General features: G+C 43.4%; 1 protein-coding gene across 3 annotated transcripts in view; it reads left to right on the top strand.

Annotated features, from left to right (window-relative positions):
• Positions 1 to 20,447, top strand: part of tspan4a (tetraspanin 4a) — a 61,219-nt gene that overhangs the window by 36,226 nt on the left and 4,546 nt on the right. For all 3 annotated transcript variants that reach the window (XM_072694710.1, XM_072694709.1, XM_072694711.1), the window contains 2 exons: positions 7,256 to 7,330; positions 16,564 to 16,665. In XM_072694710.1, coding sequence (XP_072550811.1) covers positions 7,256 to 7,330; positions 16,564 to 16,665 — 177 coding nt within the window. The remainder of the gene's footprint in view (positions 1 to 7,255; positions 7,331 to 16,563; positions 16,666 to 20,447) is intronic.

The raw sequence follows: 20,447 nt of genomic DNA, 5'->3' as shown, positions 1-20,447 counted from the left end.
AGAAAATGGGACTCCTAACAACCATGCAAGACCTGGTAGATCATCAGAACTTAAACACTGTAAAACTGGGCTCACCAGTTACCTCACCTAATAGATACATTTCAGCTTTGGTCTAGAAATGAATATGAACTAAAGTAAAATGTTTGACATCATACTTTAGTTATCATACACACCAGTGAAACACACACACATACACACCAGTGAAACACACACAGTGGACAGTGAGCACATGTGCCCGGAGCGGTGGGCCGCCATTGCTGCAGAGCCCGGGGAGCAGAGAGGGTGAAGGGCCTTGCTCAGCAGTGGCAGCTTGCAGAGTTTGCATCTGCAGTCTACACACACTAAAGGGGTAAAATATCAGCACATTATAGACAGCACGTGTTCATTCAGTACTAGTTTGCTTTACACCCTGTATAATAAAGCCTTCGACCTGTGATTAAACTCAAACTAAGGTATTCATAATTATTAATGCAAGGAAGCTTTTAGAGGCCTTAAAACCTTCTCAGTAAATCTGAGTATTTCACAACAATTTTACTTAATTCTGTGCAAATTGATTTCAAATAAAGTTCAATCAATAGATATTGTAAGAGCCAGTTTAAGGGTTAATTCATTTGTATTAGCAATTTAGTTAAAAAGGTTAAAATATAATGAAGAGTAATTTATAATTTAGAACTATATGTAATAAGTGTTTTACGCTGCTTGCAGGTTAAGGGCAGAGGGCAGCTAGAGATGTTGGAAGTAGCACAGTTTTTTGACAGAGCTATATTGAGTCTAGTGTAATGTCTGTTTTTGTGTTTTTTTATGTAAACCTTTAAATTCAAAAATCATGTTTCAAACACGGGTTGTTAGACTTAAAGCAAAGGTGGTTGTCATGCTGGCTAGATCAGACAATGATGGGTGAACACTCGCAGGGACGGTGCAATGAATGATTGATTAAAACAAACAGGGGAAAACACAAGAGTGCAGCAATAACCAGGAATAATGAATAAACAAGACAAATGTGACAAACTAACCCGGGCCAAACCTGAAGGCCACCTGAGGCTGGTTTGTAGCCAGGTAGGCAGGCGAGATAGAGAAGAACCATACAAACGTAACTCCGCGCTCCTCAGGAGCAACTAAACTTACGTGACTTAGAGACAACGGGATTAGCCGAATCCTCAAGACCAACCTGAGAACCATGAAGCGAACTACTCCTGAACGTGAACCGGCTCTCAGAGAGCGAACTCTAGAGACACACCATAGACAGACCTAGAATCTCTGGACCAGCAAAGCCAACTATACAGCTTAGCATAGCAAGAATAGTTCTCAGCAACGAGAACATCAGCGTGAGCTCCCTAAGTACCCCTAAGTACTCCTAAGTACCCCAGCCTCAGGTGAATCCAATCACTCAAACAAAAACACACGTGATTACTGAAACCAATGAACATGAACCTAAGAGTCCTTGAACTTGGAGCCTGTGGACCGCGGCTCGGGCACCTTACAGTGGTACAAAAGAATTTGCAAGAGACTAGGGTTAGGGTTAGTGCCGAGTGCCTCAACAGATATTATTTGCTGGACATTTGTAACACAATTTAGTGGTTAATTAGAAAAACAATTCGTATTTGTATTAGTATTTTATGTTTGTTTTTTCTAAAAAGTTGAATTAAATGAGTAAAATATCAGTTTTTTCTTTATTCAGTGAACTATAATTCTTTACAGTGCAGATCAGAGAAGTCAGAGAGCTTTCCTCTTACTTCAGATCTGACCAAATCTGTCAGTCCAATCACTGTGAGACGACAACTCTGTAGTAGTTTTCTGCTCAAAAATGAAAGACTTAACAAATGATTTGAATGGAAATTAAATAAATGATTATTACAGAACACTGCATGTTAATGAACTGATAATGACTTCCTGTAACAGTAGAGAGGAACTGGAGAGATAGAAGTGCAGATGAAAGTCATGGTTATTACAGTTCAGGGTCAAAAACAGATCTTCCAGGGAAACATAAACAGAAGCTGGAAATATGGTTCAGGAACACATAACAGACAGAACCTGTAAGATATATACTAGGACGGATGGGCTAATAACCACGACCAGGCGCAGAAAATGAGTCAAATGAAACTCCAAGGAGAAGACAGAACCAGACCAGACCTTTAAGGCCAACATGATATTCTTCATACATGAAGATGCACATTTATCCACTGTCAGACACTGAAACTGTGAAATGGAAGACATGCACTGTGTTACTGCAACTTGCCAATGATTTATATTCCCTCACTCTCTTTCTGCATATTCAATATTAAAGGCAACCCATAAAAAGAGCTCAACACATTCAGTGTAAGAAATCCGAAATTCAGACAGGGGCAAATGTTTTTTTTACAGCACTGTTGCTCTTGAAGATAAGAATTGTGCAATTCTGAGGTGGCCTTTCAGGCCACACCGCTGTCACTCAGCCCATTGCTTTTTACTCAGCCTGTAAGCCCACAGTCACCGGCCCTGAAATAACACCACCTACAGTGACCCTTCATCATCGGTTGGGTCCAGACAGTGGAGAAGAGAGCGTCTCTGGTTAGAATAAACCTCGATGTGCTCCAGCAGATTCAGCCCATCACCTCTTTCTCAGAGCGCTGCGGCACTGGAGCAGGGTAATCGTGAGCAGCATTGATTTACAAAGTCAGGAGCAGCATGGAATGTCCTTGTACACCAAAGTACAGTGTGTTGGTTTACAGTCGGAATGGAAATCAAAGTAGATAAACAGGCTCCAAAATCGATGCCCAGGACTTGGACTTGATTATACTCCAGCTCATCACTTCTACTGCTGTGCCATTGAGTCCCACTGCAATAGAGTATCAGAGAAAAACTGGTGAATCATAACAAATAAATGAACCCAAACTAAACTCCAGAGATTTTACCATTTGAACTGTTTTTTATATATACACCAAGCGTTCAGTATCTGTTGCTTTATCACTGCTACTGTGGCCATGGTGCAATCAATTGCATTGCTGAGCCTGAAAAGAGCAATAAGCAGTATTTCTCTCACTGAGGATAATGTCATTTGTTGGCTTTGTGATGCAGTGTGGTTATAGATAATAGAGATAATGAAGACCCCACGGTGGTTGGTCTAAATTGTTTATCCACACTGTGAATACAGTCATGAGCCTTCACTGGGCGACACCTGAATTACAGTGCTGGAAAACCAACTGCCACAATCAATAGCGTCCTATTGAAAGCACACTCTCGTAATAGTCTATATCCCTAACCAATCGATGAGGAACCAAATCTGTTTTTACTGTCACAGCAGTTGGTTTTGGCATGATTACATTAGTGGAAAAAAAGCTTTTTTCCTGAACTGCATTGAAATGTCAACTTGATTCTCCTCACAGTCTAATCAGAGAAAGATTACAGTGTTGGAAACATGACTAACCTGTGGCACTATCTGAGATATTTATTTACAGGGCTAGCTGTGCTCATTTGGACGAGCGGTTACTGCCTTTATTACCTCAGTTCTCTTGGGCTGTAGCTTGTGCCATGAACCGTACATACATTGCCACATACAAAGGCCATTTCATCTCACAAAGGGCATCACAAACTCAATACTGTTAACTAAAGGCCATTAGATAGACTGATGATGTCTTATAATGTCTCAGACACTCCTCAGTGTTTCAAGACTGTTTATCATATGATTTTATCTCTCTTTTGGATTGTCCCCTTTAAAAATGACAAATGACAAAATATTGTTTCTCCATACATTTATTTTTTATACATCTTCATAGTTAGCAATATATTAAGACACTCCATGAATATGTAGAAATGCAGTATATTAATTTTTGACACCTATTATAGCTCGTCATACCATTTAGTGACCTCTCGTGTCCTGTGGAACAAAAGGTCAGCTGGTTCTCCTCACCACATTTTATTCATTCATACAGGATAAGTACTTCTATAACGCAACACACTGCAGTTGTGTTTCCTTTAATAGATTACTTTTTGAGCTTCAGAGACATAGAAATGATTGTGATGCTACACAATACAGCAGCTATAACGGAAGCACCTCCACTGTGTTCGGTGTAAATAAGTGAGTTAGATTGCATTAAGCCATAATTTATTGCTGTGCTAAACTTCTATGACTACAATCTATGAAAGTATTTCAGAGCAGCAGTAAATTGCTCATCAGATGTAGGACACTCTGCTTTAAAATGCTCTTTATTTCAATGCCGGATTTGAATTCATTTCTGAGGTCCTCTCTCCCTGTATAATTCTGAGAAAACAGTGGGTATAAGAACGAGGTCTGCTTTGTAGAGGACGTTGTCTATATAAATGGATTGTTGCACATACAGTACAGAAGGTGCTGCCCGCCGCCTCCAGACATTTGTTAGATCCAATACAGCCTGACCAAACAGACTTAAAGCACTGTTACTATCAGGTTCCTATTGGAAATCATTGCATGTGAAGGGCTTTTGTTCTCTACTGCCCCAGGAGACTTCAAAAAACAATTTAACAGTTTTGCAAAACAACTAATTTAGGTTTATCATGATTTCTGTTTCAGTCAACTTAAAGCTAGCGCTGAGAAGATGTCAACTAATCGATATGATATGATTTGAATCTCAGAGTTTGGGTTATCCTCCCTTGGCTGTAGGTGAACCCTGGCAGCAGAAAAAGACATAGAGAGCAGTATCATCACCCAGCACCTGATATTCCTCCTGCTTGGTCTGGATGCCACAGATGCCATTCTCACATTCCTTACTCCAGTCACCCCAATCTCCAAAACTCAAACCTTCTCCCTCCAGAGTCTAGTTGTCACGTTTGAACCTGTTGGGAGTCTTCTGAGTCTATGTAGAACAGGCAAATCCTGTTTAATGCAATGTTGTCGAAGATTAAACCTTGGAGGTTTTCCACCTGAAACACGAAAGAACCACACTTTAGTGGTCCACTAAGGAGATGAACCACCTATATACGAGTCCACTAATTTAAATGCATAATTTATTTATTGAGACGATGCTGGCATGTGGAAACGTTGATCAGATCGTTATGTGGATGAGTTAAATGAGTTAACTGAATCTCGTTCCTGTGTTCCTAGTGAAAAAATTAAGGACAAATCTTAATCTCTTATCTTTTTCGGACTTTCAGAATTGTGGACATTACACACCCATTTCAGAGAATGTGCACCTGCCACTGGACTCTAATTCTGCCACTCATCTCTGCCATAACGGGTCAAAAATATCCACTTGGCTTCAGCAGAATTTGCTTGTGGGATCACTCTGACTCAGACATGATGACATAAATGGAAAGGGAGCAGATCAACACCCTTTCTTCTTTGTTTATTCCCAGATTCTTTCCTCATCCTGGACTACGTGACATATTGAATGGAGATTCTCAGGAAAATATGATGGAAATATTCTCTGTTCTTATAAAAAGACTGAATCCGGCAGCATGTCCACCAACTGGGTACAAGTCACTGTCACCCAACTCTCCCCACTTTCCTTCATTCCCTACATATAAGACTTGGGTATCCTCAATGTCCTCCTTGTCTTATGTCTGTTCAGACTGCTTCCTGAAGCCGTGAGACTCTGGTAAAAAGAACCAGAAGAAGGATGAAGGTTTTGAGGAACCGATACATCTTGTTAGCGCTGTACCAGCTTTGCCACCAGCCTGGGTTTTTATGGTCTGTTAGACGAGGAACAATTACTGAAGAAGTCTGATTTTCCAATTAGCTTCCGCTGCTGTTTCAGTTGACTCTCCGTTGAACTGGTCAACAGTTAATTGTGAAATGCAGCAATTTCCCCTAGCTCTCACTTCCCACTGCTGCTACTATACCTGAGATATGAGATCATAATGAGACTGTATGAGACATTTTGTGGGCTTAATTTTCCCGGTTTTCTCCTGGTAGCTGGACAGTGCAGTGTGTGAGTAGAACTCAGTGGTTTATTGATCTCAGTGTAGTTACAGCACCTTGCTGTAGCCGGTGGAAAGGGGCAGGAGGAAACACCTCCAAGCTGTTATTGTGGCCTGCAGCGGAGCCGTGGTGGAAGCAGAGATTTATGTTAAAATATTCTGTAGCTCATGAGGGACATCGAGATGTTTACTCCTAAAGCAGCTCTTTACGTCATTCCCTCACTTTAACGATGGACTCTCATCTCCTGTGCATCGTTATCCTCTGTGATTACACAGAGACCCCCATCCCATTAAAATTTACCATCTCTGATCAAGACTGATGAGAATGGGGGGTTGGTAGAGAGAGAGAGAGAGAGAGAGAGAGAGAGAGAGAGAGAGAGAGAGTGGGGGGGGGGGGGGGGAGGTGGTGATGAAAATGCATGTAAACAGAGCAGCAGTAAAAAAAAACCTCCTGACTCTGGAGGCTCTTCTGGTTTAGACTCAGAAGCTCCTGCAGTGTTACATAACTAACATAACCACACTGTTCCTTAACTGTACACCAATAACACACACACACACACACACAAAGAATACAAAACCATCAGATCAGAACCTGGAGGAAAGTGTGAGCTGCATTCATGAGGGTCTCATTCAGAGACAGGTTTGACATCACAAATCCCTCCTCCACCTGATTCGCTGCCAGAACGCCGCTTTGTGTGGATTTCTGTTGGAGTCTGGCAACCCTGCTTTTGGAACAGGCTGTTTTAAAGGTTATTGGCTCAGAACTCGACACACAGGAACAGCAGCAATAGCAACACACACATACACACATTCACACACACACACACACTCACGCACACAGATTTACACACACAGACACAACCATTCACACACACCTCTTTCTTTCTCTCTGATAATTAGTTTGTTAATTATTGTTATTATATTGTTATTTGTTAATTGTTCTGTGGATGTGTGGAGAAGTGGAGAAGACTGTCTACTGGTCCGATCAGTTCTGATCTGCAGAGTTTAATTTTTGCTGGTTCGTTAGCGTTCCTCCTGATGAGCTGTTTCCCAGGTTACGTCTCAGGCTGGGGTTCTCTTTAGTAATGACTAGCATGTGTGAGTTATAACCAGGTTCTTTAGATGGAAAGTTGTTTCTGTTACAGGGCTCTCCGTCTGAGGTGTTTGAGGGTGAAGGTCAGATGGTGGACATACACCCCCCCTTACCCCTCACCCGAGGGAAAGGGACTAGCACTGGAGTTCAGTCCCTCTGCTGTGTGACCTGCTCATCTCTGCTGTCATAAAATATTTCTACTGATCGATTTATTGAATGATTGATTGATTGGTTGACTGATACATCATTCATCTTCACTGTCTCACTCAAATCTTCTCTTTTTCTCTGCAGTTCTTCGTTCTGCTTCTCCTGATTTTCCTGATGGAGATCTTGTTCATCATTCTCTTCTTTGCTTATCAGGATCAGGTAAGAAACATTCTATTAGTGACCAGATTACTGGATTTACTGTTATTGATACATAATTACAGCATTAATTACAGACCTGAATTAGATTAGAAATAGAATAGCACATAAAGAGAAACCTGCACTGTTTCCATTCCCACCTTTATAACCAGGAAATCACAAACTCAGTAAACATCAACCAATCAGTTTAGAGTGTAATATGGCCTAAATTTTGCTTAGTGATTGGTCGCCCCACTGACCTTTGAGGGTTTTTGTTTTTAATTTTAGATGAAATTTCCATCAAAAAGACATGAACAGCTTTTAATGTTCCTCTGCTCCTAAGGAGCTTCCCTTCAGTTCTGAAGAAGTTCATGTTCTCCTTCTAAAATTATATTCTGAACTTATATTCTGAACTTATATTCATTCAGTTATGCTTCAAAAGGTACGTAGATGCCAGCTAGGTTCACTATACTCTCCTAAATAAAAATGCTTAAATGGTTTATTGAATGGTGTCACAGAAGAACCACTTTTGGTTCCATAAAGAACAATGGGCCTCATTCACCATTATCTTCTTAAGAAAGTTATTAAATGAGTTGATGAGAAAAGTCCTATTAGAAAGTCAGAGATTCAGGATGTGTTAAAGAAACACCTGAGAACCTCAGAATGTTTGTGAAAACTGTGTAATTGGGCTTTAAGATGAAGAGAGTGTGTGAGTGTGAGTGTGAAGAACAAATTACGCCCAGTAAAACTTCTTTAGACCTTTAAAAGGTTCTTCATACTTACACATCTCAAGGCAAGTCAAGTGGTTTTTATTGTCATTTCAGCAGTACATGTTTTTACATTTTCTTCCAGAACAGGTGCAAATGGAACAAAACGAAAACAAAAACAATACAGCACAGGATAGACTGCAGAAAGTGCAACGTGCAAGATAATAAATACAATAAATATAGTAAATACTACTCTATTCTGAGTAGAGGTAATGAGTGTAAGGTGTGTAGATATTTAACAGATAGGTATTGATATTAAGGTGCATAGAAATTTCACATGCTGTGACGTGTCATGATCCACACGGTCTGACAAGAATGGGTGAACACTCGCAGGGGATGGACCAAGGCGAGAGAGTTTATTGTGATCAATAAACTGTAAACAAAACAGAAATGCAGCAATGATTACCAGGGATAAGGAGGAACAGAAACAACAACCGTGACAACCAATACTGGGCAAACCAAAAGAACACACCTGGGGCTGGTGAGGCACTAGGGCTGTGCTAGCTGCCGGGGCTGAGCCAATACCATTACTCAGACACATAAACCTCCAAGCCGAGCCTGGGAAAGCTATGAACTAGGACATATAGAGTAGCGCTAGTCAGGCGCATTGAACTTACTAGACTTGAGAGCGTGAGGAGTCAGCCGCCAGACCTAGACGACTGATCCGGTCCAACGGTGAGGAGAGCTAACTGCTGAAACGAGCTGGAGAGTCGCTCACTCCTGGAGCTCCAGGACCCCAGCTTGCTGAACCGAAGAAGCCTGGCGAGAGATCACCACAGACCTGCAGTAGCTCCCTAATGGACCCTGAGACGAGAGCTTTAGAGACTTTAGAGAGATTTAAAGGTAGCATTTATGCTTTTAGCAGACATATGAACAGCTAAAATCGTTTGAAGTGGGGACAGTGTGGCTAGCGGAAAGGTTAATGTGAATGTAGTCTATATGTCCAACTGACCTCTTCTCTTGGCTGCTCCATCACGTCTGTTTTTCTATGAATATTGTACAAACTGGTCTCTCAGGTATAGGTTCTGTCAGTCATGTCTGCTCAGATGATGATGATCCATAATCTGTGTGGTGCCTAGTTTACCACATGGTATGTTAGTTCAGATTGAGACAGGCTGTGTTTATGCAGAGTTTGTTCATTCAAACAGATTAATCTAATTATCCGACGCTGCAGAAACTAACATCAGATGTCTACTTCAGTTGAAATCCTCAAGCATGCCACCCCGCCCACAACGAAACCACTGTGACCATCCAAAAAGCTTTGATTTTTAAAAACAGAAATCAGACTGAGTTTATCTACCTGTTCACGTGACGTCTCCCCCCCTGAAGAACCGCATGACTGTGCCACCCCAAAACAGAACTGCCTGCCTTATCAAAGACACTCTAAGCCAAGCAACTGTCTGATCAGTTCTGCAACAGTGGAACAGAATCCAGCTGGGCTTTGGTCCTCCTCTGATCCGCTGGCGTCATCTTTTATGCATGAGTTCCTCTATAGCCACTGTTAACAAGCCCAAGGTCAGAAGGCAGCCGTGCTCTCGTATCATCTTTATGTTTGAGGATGAGGGAGCCACATTTATTTATCTCCGACATCTCCAGAGCTTAGCGGCACATCACTTTGTTTTGACGTGTTTGGTGATAAGAGTCATTGGGTGATGGTTTTATAAGGAATCATCCCTTTTTTGCTAAATAACTTCACTGCAAACTTCAGAAAACAGATATTTTTATTGTTTATCAAACCATAAAGGCCTTCACACAAACCAGGAGCCAAGAGCCACTATTCAGACACTGCTGGTGGTGCTGACATCTGTGATCTTGGTTCTGTCAAAATCATTATCATGGAGATATTATCCTAAACTGTACCTGGAGCCTTATTTTATGGTTGAGAGGATTCTTATCAGCAGTAAAGTGTGAGCCGGCTGTACATGAGCTTAATCAGTGGGAGGAGTGACTGTGCTGCATTGAGCTGAAGGTATAAACCTGAAACGTCTGTGCCACCCCACCTCCCCCCCCGAAATAATTACCTTCTGATAAAGAATTAAAAAGGGTTCTACACTAAACTCCAGAACACGGCCTGTTTTTGGTTCCAAATGTCAGCCTCATTTAGGAAACACAAAGACTCCAATGTGTTCCGGCCAGCAGGAAATGTCAGCAGAAGTTGGTGTTTTTGCTGAACTTGAGTTCAGCCAGATTCAGCTGTGAAATCTGTAAAAGTCAAACCTGAGCAGACGGGAGGATGTGTGATTGTTCAGCACTGCAGACGTGACCCGAACGCCTCATATTGGCCTGGTCCCTCACAGTCTGTTCCTCTCCTCCATCCTCTCAGCTCTGGCTCTAAACCGTGCCATCTGCTGTAGTTGCGAGCCTAAACCAGAAGCTAATTAGCGGCGTCTGGCTGTGGTGAATATTGCGAGGGAATACCTTAGGGGTGTGCCCTCCAGCCGATAAACACAGAAATCACCGCCTGAATCAGGGGAGTAATGTTCCGATTCCAGCAGCTGAGAGAGACTTTTGTTGGATTGTTGTGTTTCCTCACTGGGACATCATGATCATTCTGCCCGAAGCCTCTGATTGATGTTGAGATTCATAGGATTTCTATCAGAATCAATTCCAGTAAAAAAGTGGAAAATCAGACAGACAGACCCGGATTTACCAAAGCTTTTCCAACACCAAGACGTTCATGAGAATGTTTTGAATGGAATTAAAAAATAACTTTGATGTTCTGGAACACTTTTTAGGAAAGTCTTTGCTGAGTGAGCTGTCGGATATCTGTTGAGATCATCTTACTGTTACCTGCTGCAGCTTAAGGCTGGTTCAGTCTAACAGGGAGTTTATTGTAAGATTCAGAACCTCTTAGTCACCGTAACCGAACTGTGCTCCACACTGAGGGGGCTGATGTGGGTGGGTGAGAAAGTGATGTACATTGTTGCACATGAATATTCAGGACTCTGGTCGGGTAATCGGGTCAGCAGCTGCCAGACTAACTATGCTGTGGATCTCCATGGTGAGAAATAAAACCTCTCACTGAACAGCTTTAGTGTCAGCTGATAAACACCTGCAGAACTCTCCTGCCTAGAATCACAGACTTTGCTCCAGCTTTTCTTAAATGATAGATTTCATCCCAGCTTAATTTAAACCTTTAAATCCTGTTCATTTTAAACTATTCCAGCAAACTATTGGTCAATGTACAGAGCTCGGGGTTCTCACCAACTGAACACTCAGAGAGAGGGAGATTTCTGAGGGGATTTGATTTTCACAGCATTATAAAATTTAGCTTGTTGCAAACAATAGCAAACCATGCTGTAAAAGCAATGAATGAAGTGCAGAAACCATTGCCTATAAAATGGTACTCATCCAACAGCTTGCAATAGCAAAACAATAGAGGAGAAATGAGCTCTAAAATGTAAAAGGCTGCGTTTAACCCTGCAGGAATTGTTTACAAAATTGTTTACTTCACTTAGTGAGTTTTCAGCCCTGTTGTTTTTATCCATTGAGCCAGGAACAATCAGAGGAATGGAATTCATAGAAAACCATGTGGAAAAGCTCACAGGAAAACAGTGTGACCACTGCAGCCTCTCATTTGCATTCCTGTTGACAGATCACTGCAGTGCAGTGATCAATAACCTTTCCTAAACAGACCTCAGTGACTCTGCGTAATCTGAATGACATTTAGGGTAAAATTTGCTATAAAATAAGAGCTGTAGGGTTAGATTACAGACTGATCATCCGTTAGTTTCAAGGCATACTTTGAGCACTGGGCGACACTCATGGCCTAGTGCTTATTCAGGATCAGCCGCTGAGTGAAAGAGGCCTTACTGCAGGACTGCAGTCTGTCTGAAATCACCGCTGTGTTCAGTTTACTAACACTCCAGCTGCTCAGGTAGATGTGAACAGGAGCGACTACTAATTAGTCTAAAATCACCCTGAAATTCACATAATGACAGATTTAAATATCATACCATGCCTTAACATCTGTCATTAATCACGATTCACCACAGCCTGACATTAAAAAGACAAAATCATCTTGCTACATTTCTGAAACATCTATTGGTGTTAATCTGTCACTGAGCACCAAATTATATTAATTAGAGAGGTTAAACACTGTGGGTAAGTTCACTCACACTGTAGTTGAAGGCTTGTGTTGAAATCGAAGAGCAAATGTTGTTCGTGCTGAAACTCGGCTGATAGGAAAAACTGGGAAAGTGTTTATTTAAGTCACAAAAGCTGCAGATTTAGGTTTGAATGACAGTAAGGGGGCAGTGGTGGTTCAGCGGTTAGCGCTCCGGGCTATTGATGACAGGGTTGTGGGTACGATACCCGGGCTCAGCAAAATGCCACTGTTGGGCTCTTGGCCAAGGCCCTTCACCCTGTCTGCGCCCCGGGCGCTGCAGCAATGGCTGTCCACCGCTCCGGGCACGGGTGCTCAATGTCCGCTGTGTGTTTCACTGGTGTGTGTGTGTGTCTTCACTGCATGGATGAAGGTTGCACGGTTAAAGGAGGAAGCCAAATTCCATCTGTGTCACAAAAATGTCACATATGGTGAATATGGTTGTCTTTGTTGGGCAGAATGTGGGATATTTGTACCTGTAACCTGAACACTCAGCACATCCGGCCCGAAGTTCAGAGGATCAGTGGCATCTATCTGTGAAGAAAAATCCACTTACTCAGTGCTGAGACTGGACTCGTCAAACCGAGCTTTACTATAACCAATCTACACCTAAACCTAATCTTAATCTACATCTTAAACTACACCTGTTGGAGACTGGAAATGAATAAATTGGGGAATTATAATCTGGCAAACTTTCTCTTTTCCCGTCATGGTTGATCCACAAAAGCTGCATTTGTGTTGGTTCTGAATCTGCACAGATTCTGTGAGTCACTGTGAGCTGCTCCATAATTCAGGTCACAGTTGAGAGAGAGAATGTATGAGAGAGCACAACAACCAAATACAGAGAGAGAGAGAGAGAGAGAGAGAGAGAGAGAGAGAGAGATCAGTCCTGGTAGGCAGTGCAGATGTCACCTGGGTGGGGTGTCAGATTGTGTGGGTCGGGGTCCATGTTCTGCTTTCTTCTAATCACTCTGATTGATGACTTACTCATCTGTTTATCTCTCTCTCTCTCTCTCTCTCTCTCTTTCTCTCTCCCACACACTCCCCCACATATCCTCCTACCGTTTGACATTCAGGTTTAGTGCCGTGAGTAAAACAAGCCATGTCTTCTCTATTGTAACAGGCTGATAGGCTCGTCCCTCACTGTGGGATTCCAATCAATGGGAATAAATTTGTTGGATGCATCACAGGGATTTTTGGTAACAGGAAAATTGCAGGTGATGATCACTGAGACATGACTGATGATGGAGTGTTCAAATCCAGTTCAATTATTAACCAGAAAAGTTCAGTTCCTGAAGGAAACACAGAATGGCTGCACAGCTGTTCAGCTGTACAGCAGCTTTCAATAGCAGGCAGATTACAGTTAGCTACGATACAAGACCAGAAGCTGAAACGGGCTCCCATCGGTCAGCTCAACAGAAACAGAACAGAAGTATTGGTGAAACCTGCAGAGTTGAGAGGCTCAGAAGACAACTGTGACAATTGTGCAGATGAAGAGCCTTACCTCAGCTGGCTTATTCAGAAAGCTGCATCAATCAATTACACACACCCTCTCAGCTGCAGTGTGAAGTTCAGCACCGAATCCAGGAAGGAGGATGTTAAGGAATACGAACAACCAGAGCCGGAATTTCAGAGTCACAGATGTGTTTAACAGGATCATGTTGTATAGAAAATCAATAACACAAACAAAAGATGGAGCAAAAAGTCAAACTCAGTACACCTTCCCAACCAATCAATCAATCACTGAAAAATAGACCATTTATATAAATAGAGCATTTCCATCAGTGATATGTATGGTGTACCTGTTGGTGTATTAGAGGGCTCTATGAAATCACAGCTAATCGCCCGCAGTAAAGATGACTGAGTGAGTGGCCAGTTTGTCATTTTCTTACAAATTATGGAACAGAATCGAGAACAATGAGGTGAAGGAACAGTAATGTACTCGATCCACAGGCTCATGGTTTCGGCTGCTGTTGATGCCATATCCTGGGCTACTATACTGTAAGTGTAAACTTTACTTTATATAATATAAAAGATATAAAGGTAACAAACTAATGTTGGTTCCCTGAAGAACTAAAGAATGGATGGTTGAACAAAATTAATAAAAAATAAACCACTGTAACTGATAGAAGCAGATCTGCTGGTAGTTCCTTACGGTCTGAGGAAGAGGAGATGATGCTGTTTCTGTGGCTCTAATGAAACATTGCTGTGAATGAGATGTGAGCCTGAGGAGCCTTTTAAAAGATTAAAGAACCTCTACATTATAGATATCAGTGAATGTTTTCCCCAGAACTGTGTCTGAGTTTAAGGTAAATAATTGACGTGATCCTGAATCACACGGTGCTGGGATTAAACATGGACACCATTTCTAGGTTGGAAAGGCTGCTGTAGGCAAATCAGACGACCCCACCACACCAACAATCCGGGTGGATGACGTTCTCTGCTAAGAGTAAAGTTACGCTAATAAATTCACAACCAAACTACAAACAACTGAGAAACTGAATTCCCTGAGATGTCAGAATTTTTAAGTTTGATCTTTTGGCAGATAAAAGTTATACCAATGTGTGTACCAAAGAGAAGCTGAGAGCCCTTCATCTACAAACACCTAAACTGAGAGTGCAGTTTATTAGTAATATTAATAATGTTGGTAGTAGTGTTAGTATTATTAGAATCTCTTTATTTCACCAAGTATGTTACACATACAAGGAATTTGTCTTGGTAAGAGCAACACGTATGACAAGTAACAAAAACACAGAACACAGATTATTTACAGTATTAGACTAAAGGAAAATTACACTAAACAATAAATAGGACAGGGGATATAAGTAATAAAGAGCTGAAGAAGCTGAGAGATGTGAAACAGATTTAGTTAAAAAATATTATATATAGAAAGTTACAGATGACCTGAATATTTACAGAAAATGAACATCTGTACAGGTGTGCAAATAGTCATAGTGCAAATAGGCAGAGTGCAAATAGCTGTTCAGTCCGGTTTGGTACAGCTCAGCTGTATGTTTTGAGGTTTACAGTGGGAGGTGTCCACTGTGGTTGAGGAGCGCTACAGCTCTGGGGAAGAAGCTGTTAGCATGACGTGTTGTGCTGGTTCTGATGGACCGCAGTCTTCTACCAGAGGGGAGTGTCTGGAAGAGGAGGTGTCCAGGATGTGAGGGGTCAATGTAATCTTGCCAGCCCGCTTCCTCACCCTGCTGGTGTAGATCTGCTGAAGTGATGGCAGGTTACATCCAGTGATCCTCTCTGCTGTCCTGATGATGCGCTGGAGTTTGGTTCTTTCTTGTGAGGTGGAGGAACCAAACCAGATAGTTATGGAGGCTGTGAGAATGGACTCGATGATCGCTGTGTAGAACTGGATCATCAGGGTCTGTGGCAGGTTGAATTTCTTGAGCTGTCTCAAGAAGAACATTCGTTGTTGAGCTTTCTTGATGATGGAGATGGTGTTTTTCTCCCATTTCAAGTCTCTGGAGATGGTGGTGCCCAGGAACTTTAGTGACTCCACCATGGATACTGCAGTGTTGTTGATGTGGAGGGGGGAAAGGGGGGGTGGATTGCGTCGGAAGTCCACCACCATCTCTAATACTAGTAATATTAATAATGTTGGTAGTAGTGTTAGTGTTATTAGTGATATTAATAATGTTGGTAGTAGTGTTAGTGTTATTAGTAATAATAATGTTGGTAGTAGTGTTAGTGTTATTAGTAATATTAATAATGTTGGTAGTAGTGTTAGTGTTATTAGTGATATTAATAATGTTGGTAGTAGTGTTAGTGTTATTAGTAATAATAATGTTGGTAGTAGTGTTAGTGTTATTAGTAATATTAATAATGTTGGTAGTAGTGTTAGTGTTATTAGTAATATTAATAATGTTGGTAGTAGTGTTAGTGTTATTAGTGATATTAATAATGTTGGTAGTAGTGTTAGTGTTATTAGTAATATTAATAATGTTGGTAGTAGTGTTAGTGTTATTAGTGATATTAATAATGTTGGTAGTAGTGTTAGTGTTATTAGTAATATTAATAATGTTGGTAGTAGTGTTAGTGTTATTAGTAATAGTAGTAGTCTCATTATAATAAAGAATTCTACATTCTACTTAGTAAAAAGTGATATTATTGATATTATTATTGATGATTTTCATGTTTCTGTTCTTAAGTTGCATCCAGTTTCTCTATTCTGCTCAGAATCCCCCTCAAAACCTCAAACACACACATACACACACACAGCAAGTTATGACATGGATTTACATGGGGACACACCTGTTTGTAGAGCTGAAAGGCTGAGAGCAGATCAGTGCTGTCTGTTCTTCATGATGGCAGTAGAAGGTCAGAGTGATCCCATCTGCCCCCCCCCCCTCTCTCCCCATCTCTCACTGCAGATTGACCAGTATGCTCAAAGTGACCTGAAGAAAGGTCTGCAGCTTTTCGGCACAGAGGGAAACATTGGCCTGACCAATGCCTGGAGCATCGTGCAGACTGATGTGAGTATCTCAGATACTTTTCTTAGTAGTGAGCAGTAATTCCACCTGTCCTCATCTCTGAACGCCTCTGAACACCTGAATGAGGTCTAAAGATTGGTTGTGTGATGTGGTGTAAACAGTGCAGTAGAACATTCAGACCCAGTTTGGGCTGCACTGGGTTCATGTCTTTTACGTCTTTTACTAATTACTAATTATGTAAAGCTGCTTTGTGACAACACAATTTGACTTGACTTGACAGATTTTCAGCTGTGGTAAAGGCAGAGTTTCATTCAAACTCAGACATCTGCAGTGCGAAGTGTGAGAGACTGAGAGCCTAAAGGCCACTAGTGCTACATCCAGGTCCAGAAAGTAAAGTCATTTCTGACAGACTCTGGCTTTGCTGCAGCTTAGTCTTTCTGCACTCTAGAGGAAAACCAGCAAAACCGCTGCTGTCTCGGCACGCCAAAATAAACATGACTGACTTGAACACTAATACGCCGGAACCAGATGGTTCTGCTGCAACATCGTGATCTGTGATCGTGTGGAAAGGTGAAGCAGACACTGACAGGGTTAAAGATTCTATAGAAAAACTTCCTCAACGCTTCCCTAAACACCCGTCACCACCTACTCACACCGCTTCACTACAGACCCATCACCACCTACTCACAGCTTCACTACAGACCAGTCACCACCTAGTCACACCGCTTCACTACAGACCAGTCACCACCTACTCACACCGCTTCACTACAGACCCGTCACCACCTACTCACACAGCTTCACTACAGACCAGTCACCACCTAGTCACACCGCTTCACTACAGACCCATCACCACCTACTCACACAGCTTCACTACAGACCAGTCACCACCTAGTCACACCGCTTCACTACAGACCCGTCACCACCTACTCACACAGCTTCACTACAGACCAGTCACCACCTAGTCACACCGCTTCACTACAGACCCGTCACCACCTACTCACACCGCTTCCCTAAACACCCGTCACCACCTACTCACACCGCTTCACTAAACATCCGTCACCATCTACTCACACCGCTTCACTACAGACCCGTCACCACCTACTCACACAGCTTCCCTAAACACCCGTCACCACCTACTCACACCGCTTCACTACAGACCCGTCACCACCTACTCACACCGCTTCCTTAAACACCCGTCACCACCTACTCACACCGCTTCACTACAGACCCGTCACCACCTACTCACACCGCTCCACTAAACACCCGTCACCACCTACTCACACCGCTTCACTACAGACCCGTCACCACCTACTCACACCACTCCACTAAACACCCGTCACCACCTACTCACACCGCTTCACTACAGACCCGTCACCACCTACTCACACCGCTTCCCTAAACACCCATCACCACCTACTCACACCGCTTCACTACAGACACGTCACCACCTACTCACACCGCTTCCCTAAACACCCGTTACCACCTACTCACACCGCTTCCCTAAACACCCATCACCACCGACTCACACCGCTTCCCTACAGACACGTCACCACCTACTCACACCGCTTCACTACAGACCCGTCACCACCTACTCACACCGCTTCACTACAGACCCGTCACCACCTACTCACACCGCTCCACTAAACACCCGTTACCACCTACTCACACCGCTTCACTACAGACACATCACCACCTACTCACACCGCTCCACTAAACACCCGTCACCACCTACTCACACCGCTTCACTACAGACCCGTCACCACCTACTCACACCGCTTCCCTAAACACCCATCACCACCTACTCACACCGCTTCACTACAGACACGTCACCACCTACTCACACCGCTTCCCTAAACACCCGTTACCACCTACTCACACCGCTTCCCTAAACACCCATCACCACCGACTCACACCGCTTCCCTACAGACCCGTCACCACCTACTCACACCACTCCACTAAACACCCGTCACCACCTACTCACACCGCTTCACTACAGACCCGTCACCACCTACTCACACCGCTTCCCTAAACACCCATCACCACCTACTCACACCGCTTCACTACAGACACGTCACCACCTACTCACACCGCTTCCCTAAACACCCGTTACCACCTACTCACACCGCTTCCCTAAACACCCATCACCACCGACTCACACCGCTTCCCTACAGACACGTCACCACCTACTCACACCGCTTCACTACAGACCCGTCACCACCTACTCACACCGCTTCACTACAGACCCGTCACCACCTACTCACACCGCTCCACTAAACACCCGTTACCACCTACTCACACCGCTTCACTACAGACACATCACCACCTACTCACACCGCTCCACTAAACACCCGTCACCACCTACTCACACCGCTTCACTACAGACCCGTCACCACCTACTCACACCGCTTCCCTAAACACCCATCACCACCTACTCACACCGCTTCACTACAGACACGTCACCACCTACTCACACCGCTTCCCTAAACACCCGTTACCACCTACTCACACCGCTTCCCTAAACACCCATCACCACCTACTCACACCGCTTCACTACAGACCCGTCACCACCTACTCACACCGCTTCCCTAAACACCCGTCACCACCTACTCACACCGCTTCACTACAGACACGTCACCACCTACTCACACCGCTTCCCTAAACACCCGTTACCACCTACTCACACAGCTTCACTACAGACCCGCCACCACCGACTCACACCGCTTCCCTACAGACACGTCACCACCTACTCACACCGCTTCACTACAGACCCGTCACCACCTACTCACACTGCTTCACTACAGACCCGTCACCACCTACTCACACCGCTCCACTAAACACCCGTTACCACCTACTCACACCGCTTCACTACAGACACGTCACCACCTACTCACACAGCTTCCCTAAACACCCGTCACCACCTACTCACACCGCTTCACCACAGACCCGTCACCACCTACTCACACCGCTTCCCTAAACACCCATCACCACCTACTCACACCGCTTCACTACAGACACGTCACCACCTACTCACACCGCTTCCCTAAACACCCGTCACCACCTACTCACATCGCTTCACCACAGACACGTCACCACCTACTCACACCGCTTCCCTAAACACCCATCACCACCGACTCACACCGCTTCCCTACAGACCCGTCACCACCTACTCACACCACTCCACTAAACACCCATCACCACCTACTCACACTGCTTCACCACCTGAGTAAGTGAGTGAGTGAAAGAGAGGGGGGGGGGGGGGTGGAGAGGAAGAGAGAGAGAGTCTCTGGTGTATTTGCTGTTTGTTCTGGGGCTCTTTGATCTGCCTTTCATCTTATTGTTTTGTTAATTCCTCAGAAAAGAGATGAAAAAAAGGATGGGATCATCAAACCCACTATATGTGTGTGTGTGTGTGTGTGTGTGTGTGTGTGTGTGTGTTTTACTCATGCTTATTCGCTGTATAGCAGAATAAAACATGGCTAACGGTTAGCTGAAGGACTGTGTACTAGTGGCTCAACTGGCGACCTTTATATTATTGAGAGAGAGAGGAAGACAAAAAAAGAGAATAAGAGGGAGAGGGAGAGAGAGGGGGACATAGAGAGAAAAGAGAGAGAGAGAAAGCGAGAGAGGGACAGAGAGGTTGATGTCTCTCAGGGATTTACGGAAAATTCTCTAACTGGTTTTTTAGTCTGACTCCACTGAAGACCCCAGATATGAGGAGTAGAAGTTAGGGTGAACTGTTCTCCTGGAAAAAGAGAGGAAGAGCAGAGGAGGAGAGGCAGACAGATGCAGGGAGATGTTTGGAGATCAGGCTGCTGAATTGAATC

The sequence above is a fragment of the Salminus brasiliensis genome, chromosome 13, assembly GCF_030463535.1.
Source record: "Salminus brasiliensis chromosome 13, fSalBra1.hap2, whole genome shotgun sequence".
In the NCBI taxonomy this organism is placed as follows: domain Eukaryota; kingdom Metazoa; phylum Chordata; class Actinopteri; order Characiformes; family Bryconidae; genus Salminus; species Salminus brasiliensis.
The sequence above is the reverse complement of the archived record's forward strand: the minus strand, read 5'-3'. Positions and strand labels throughout refer to the sequence as shown.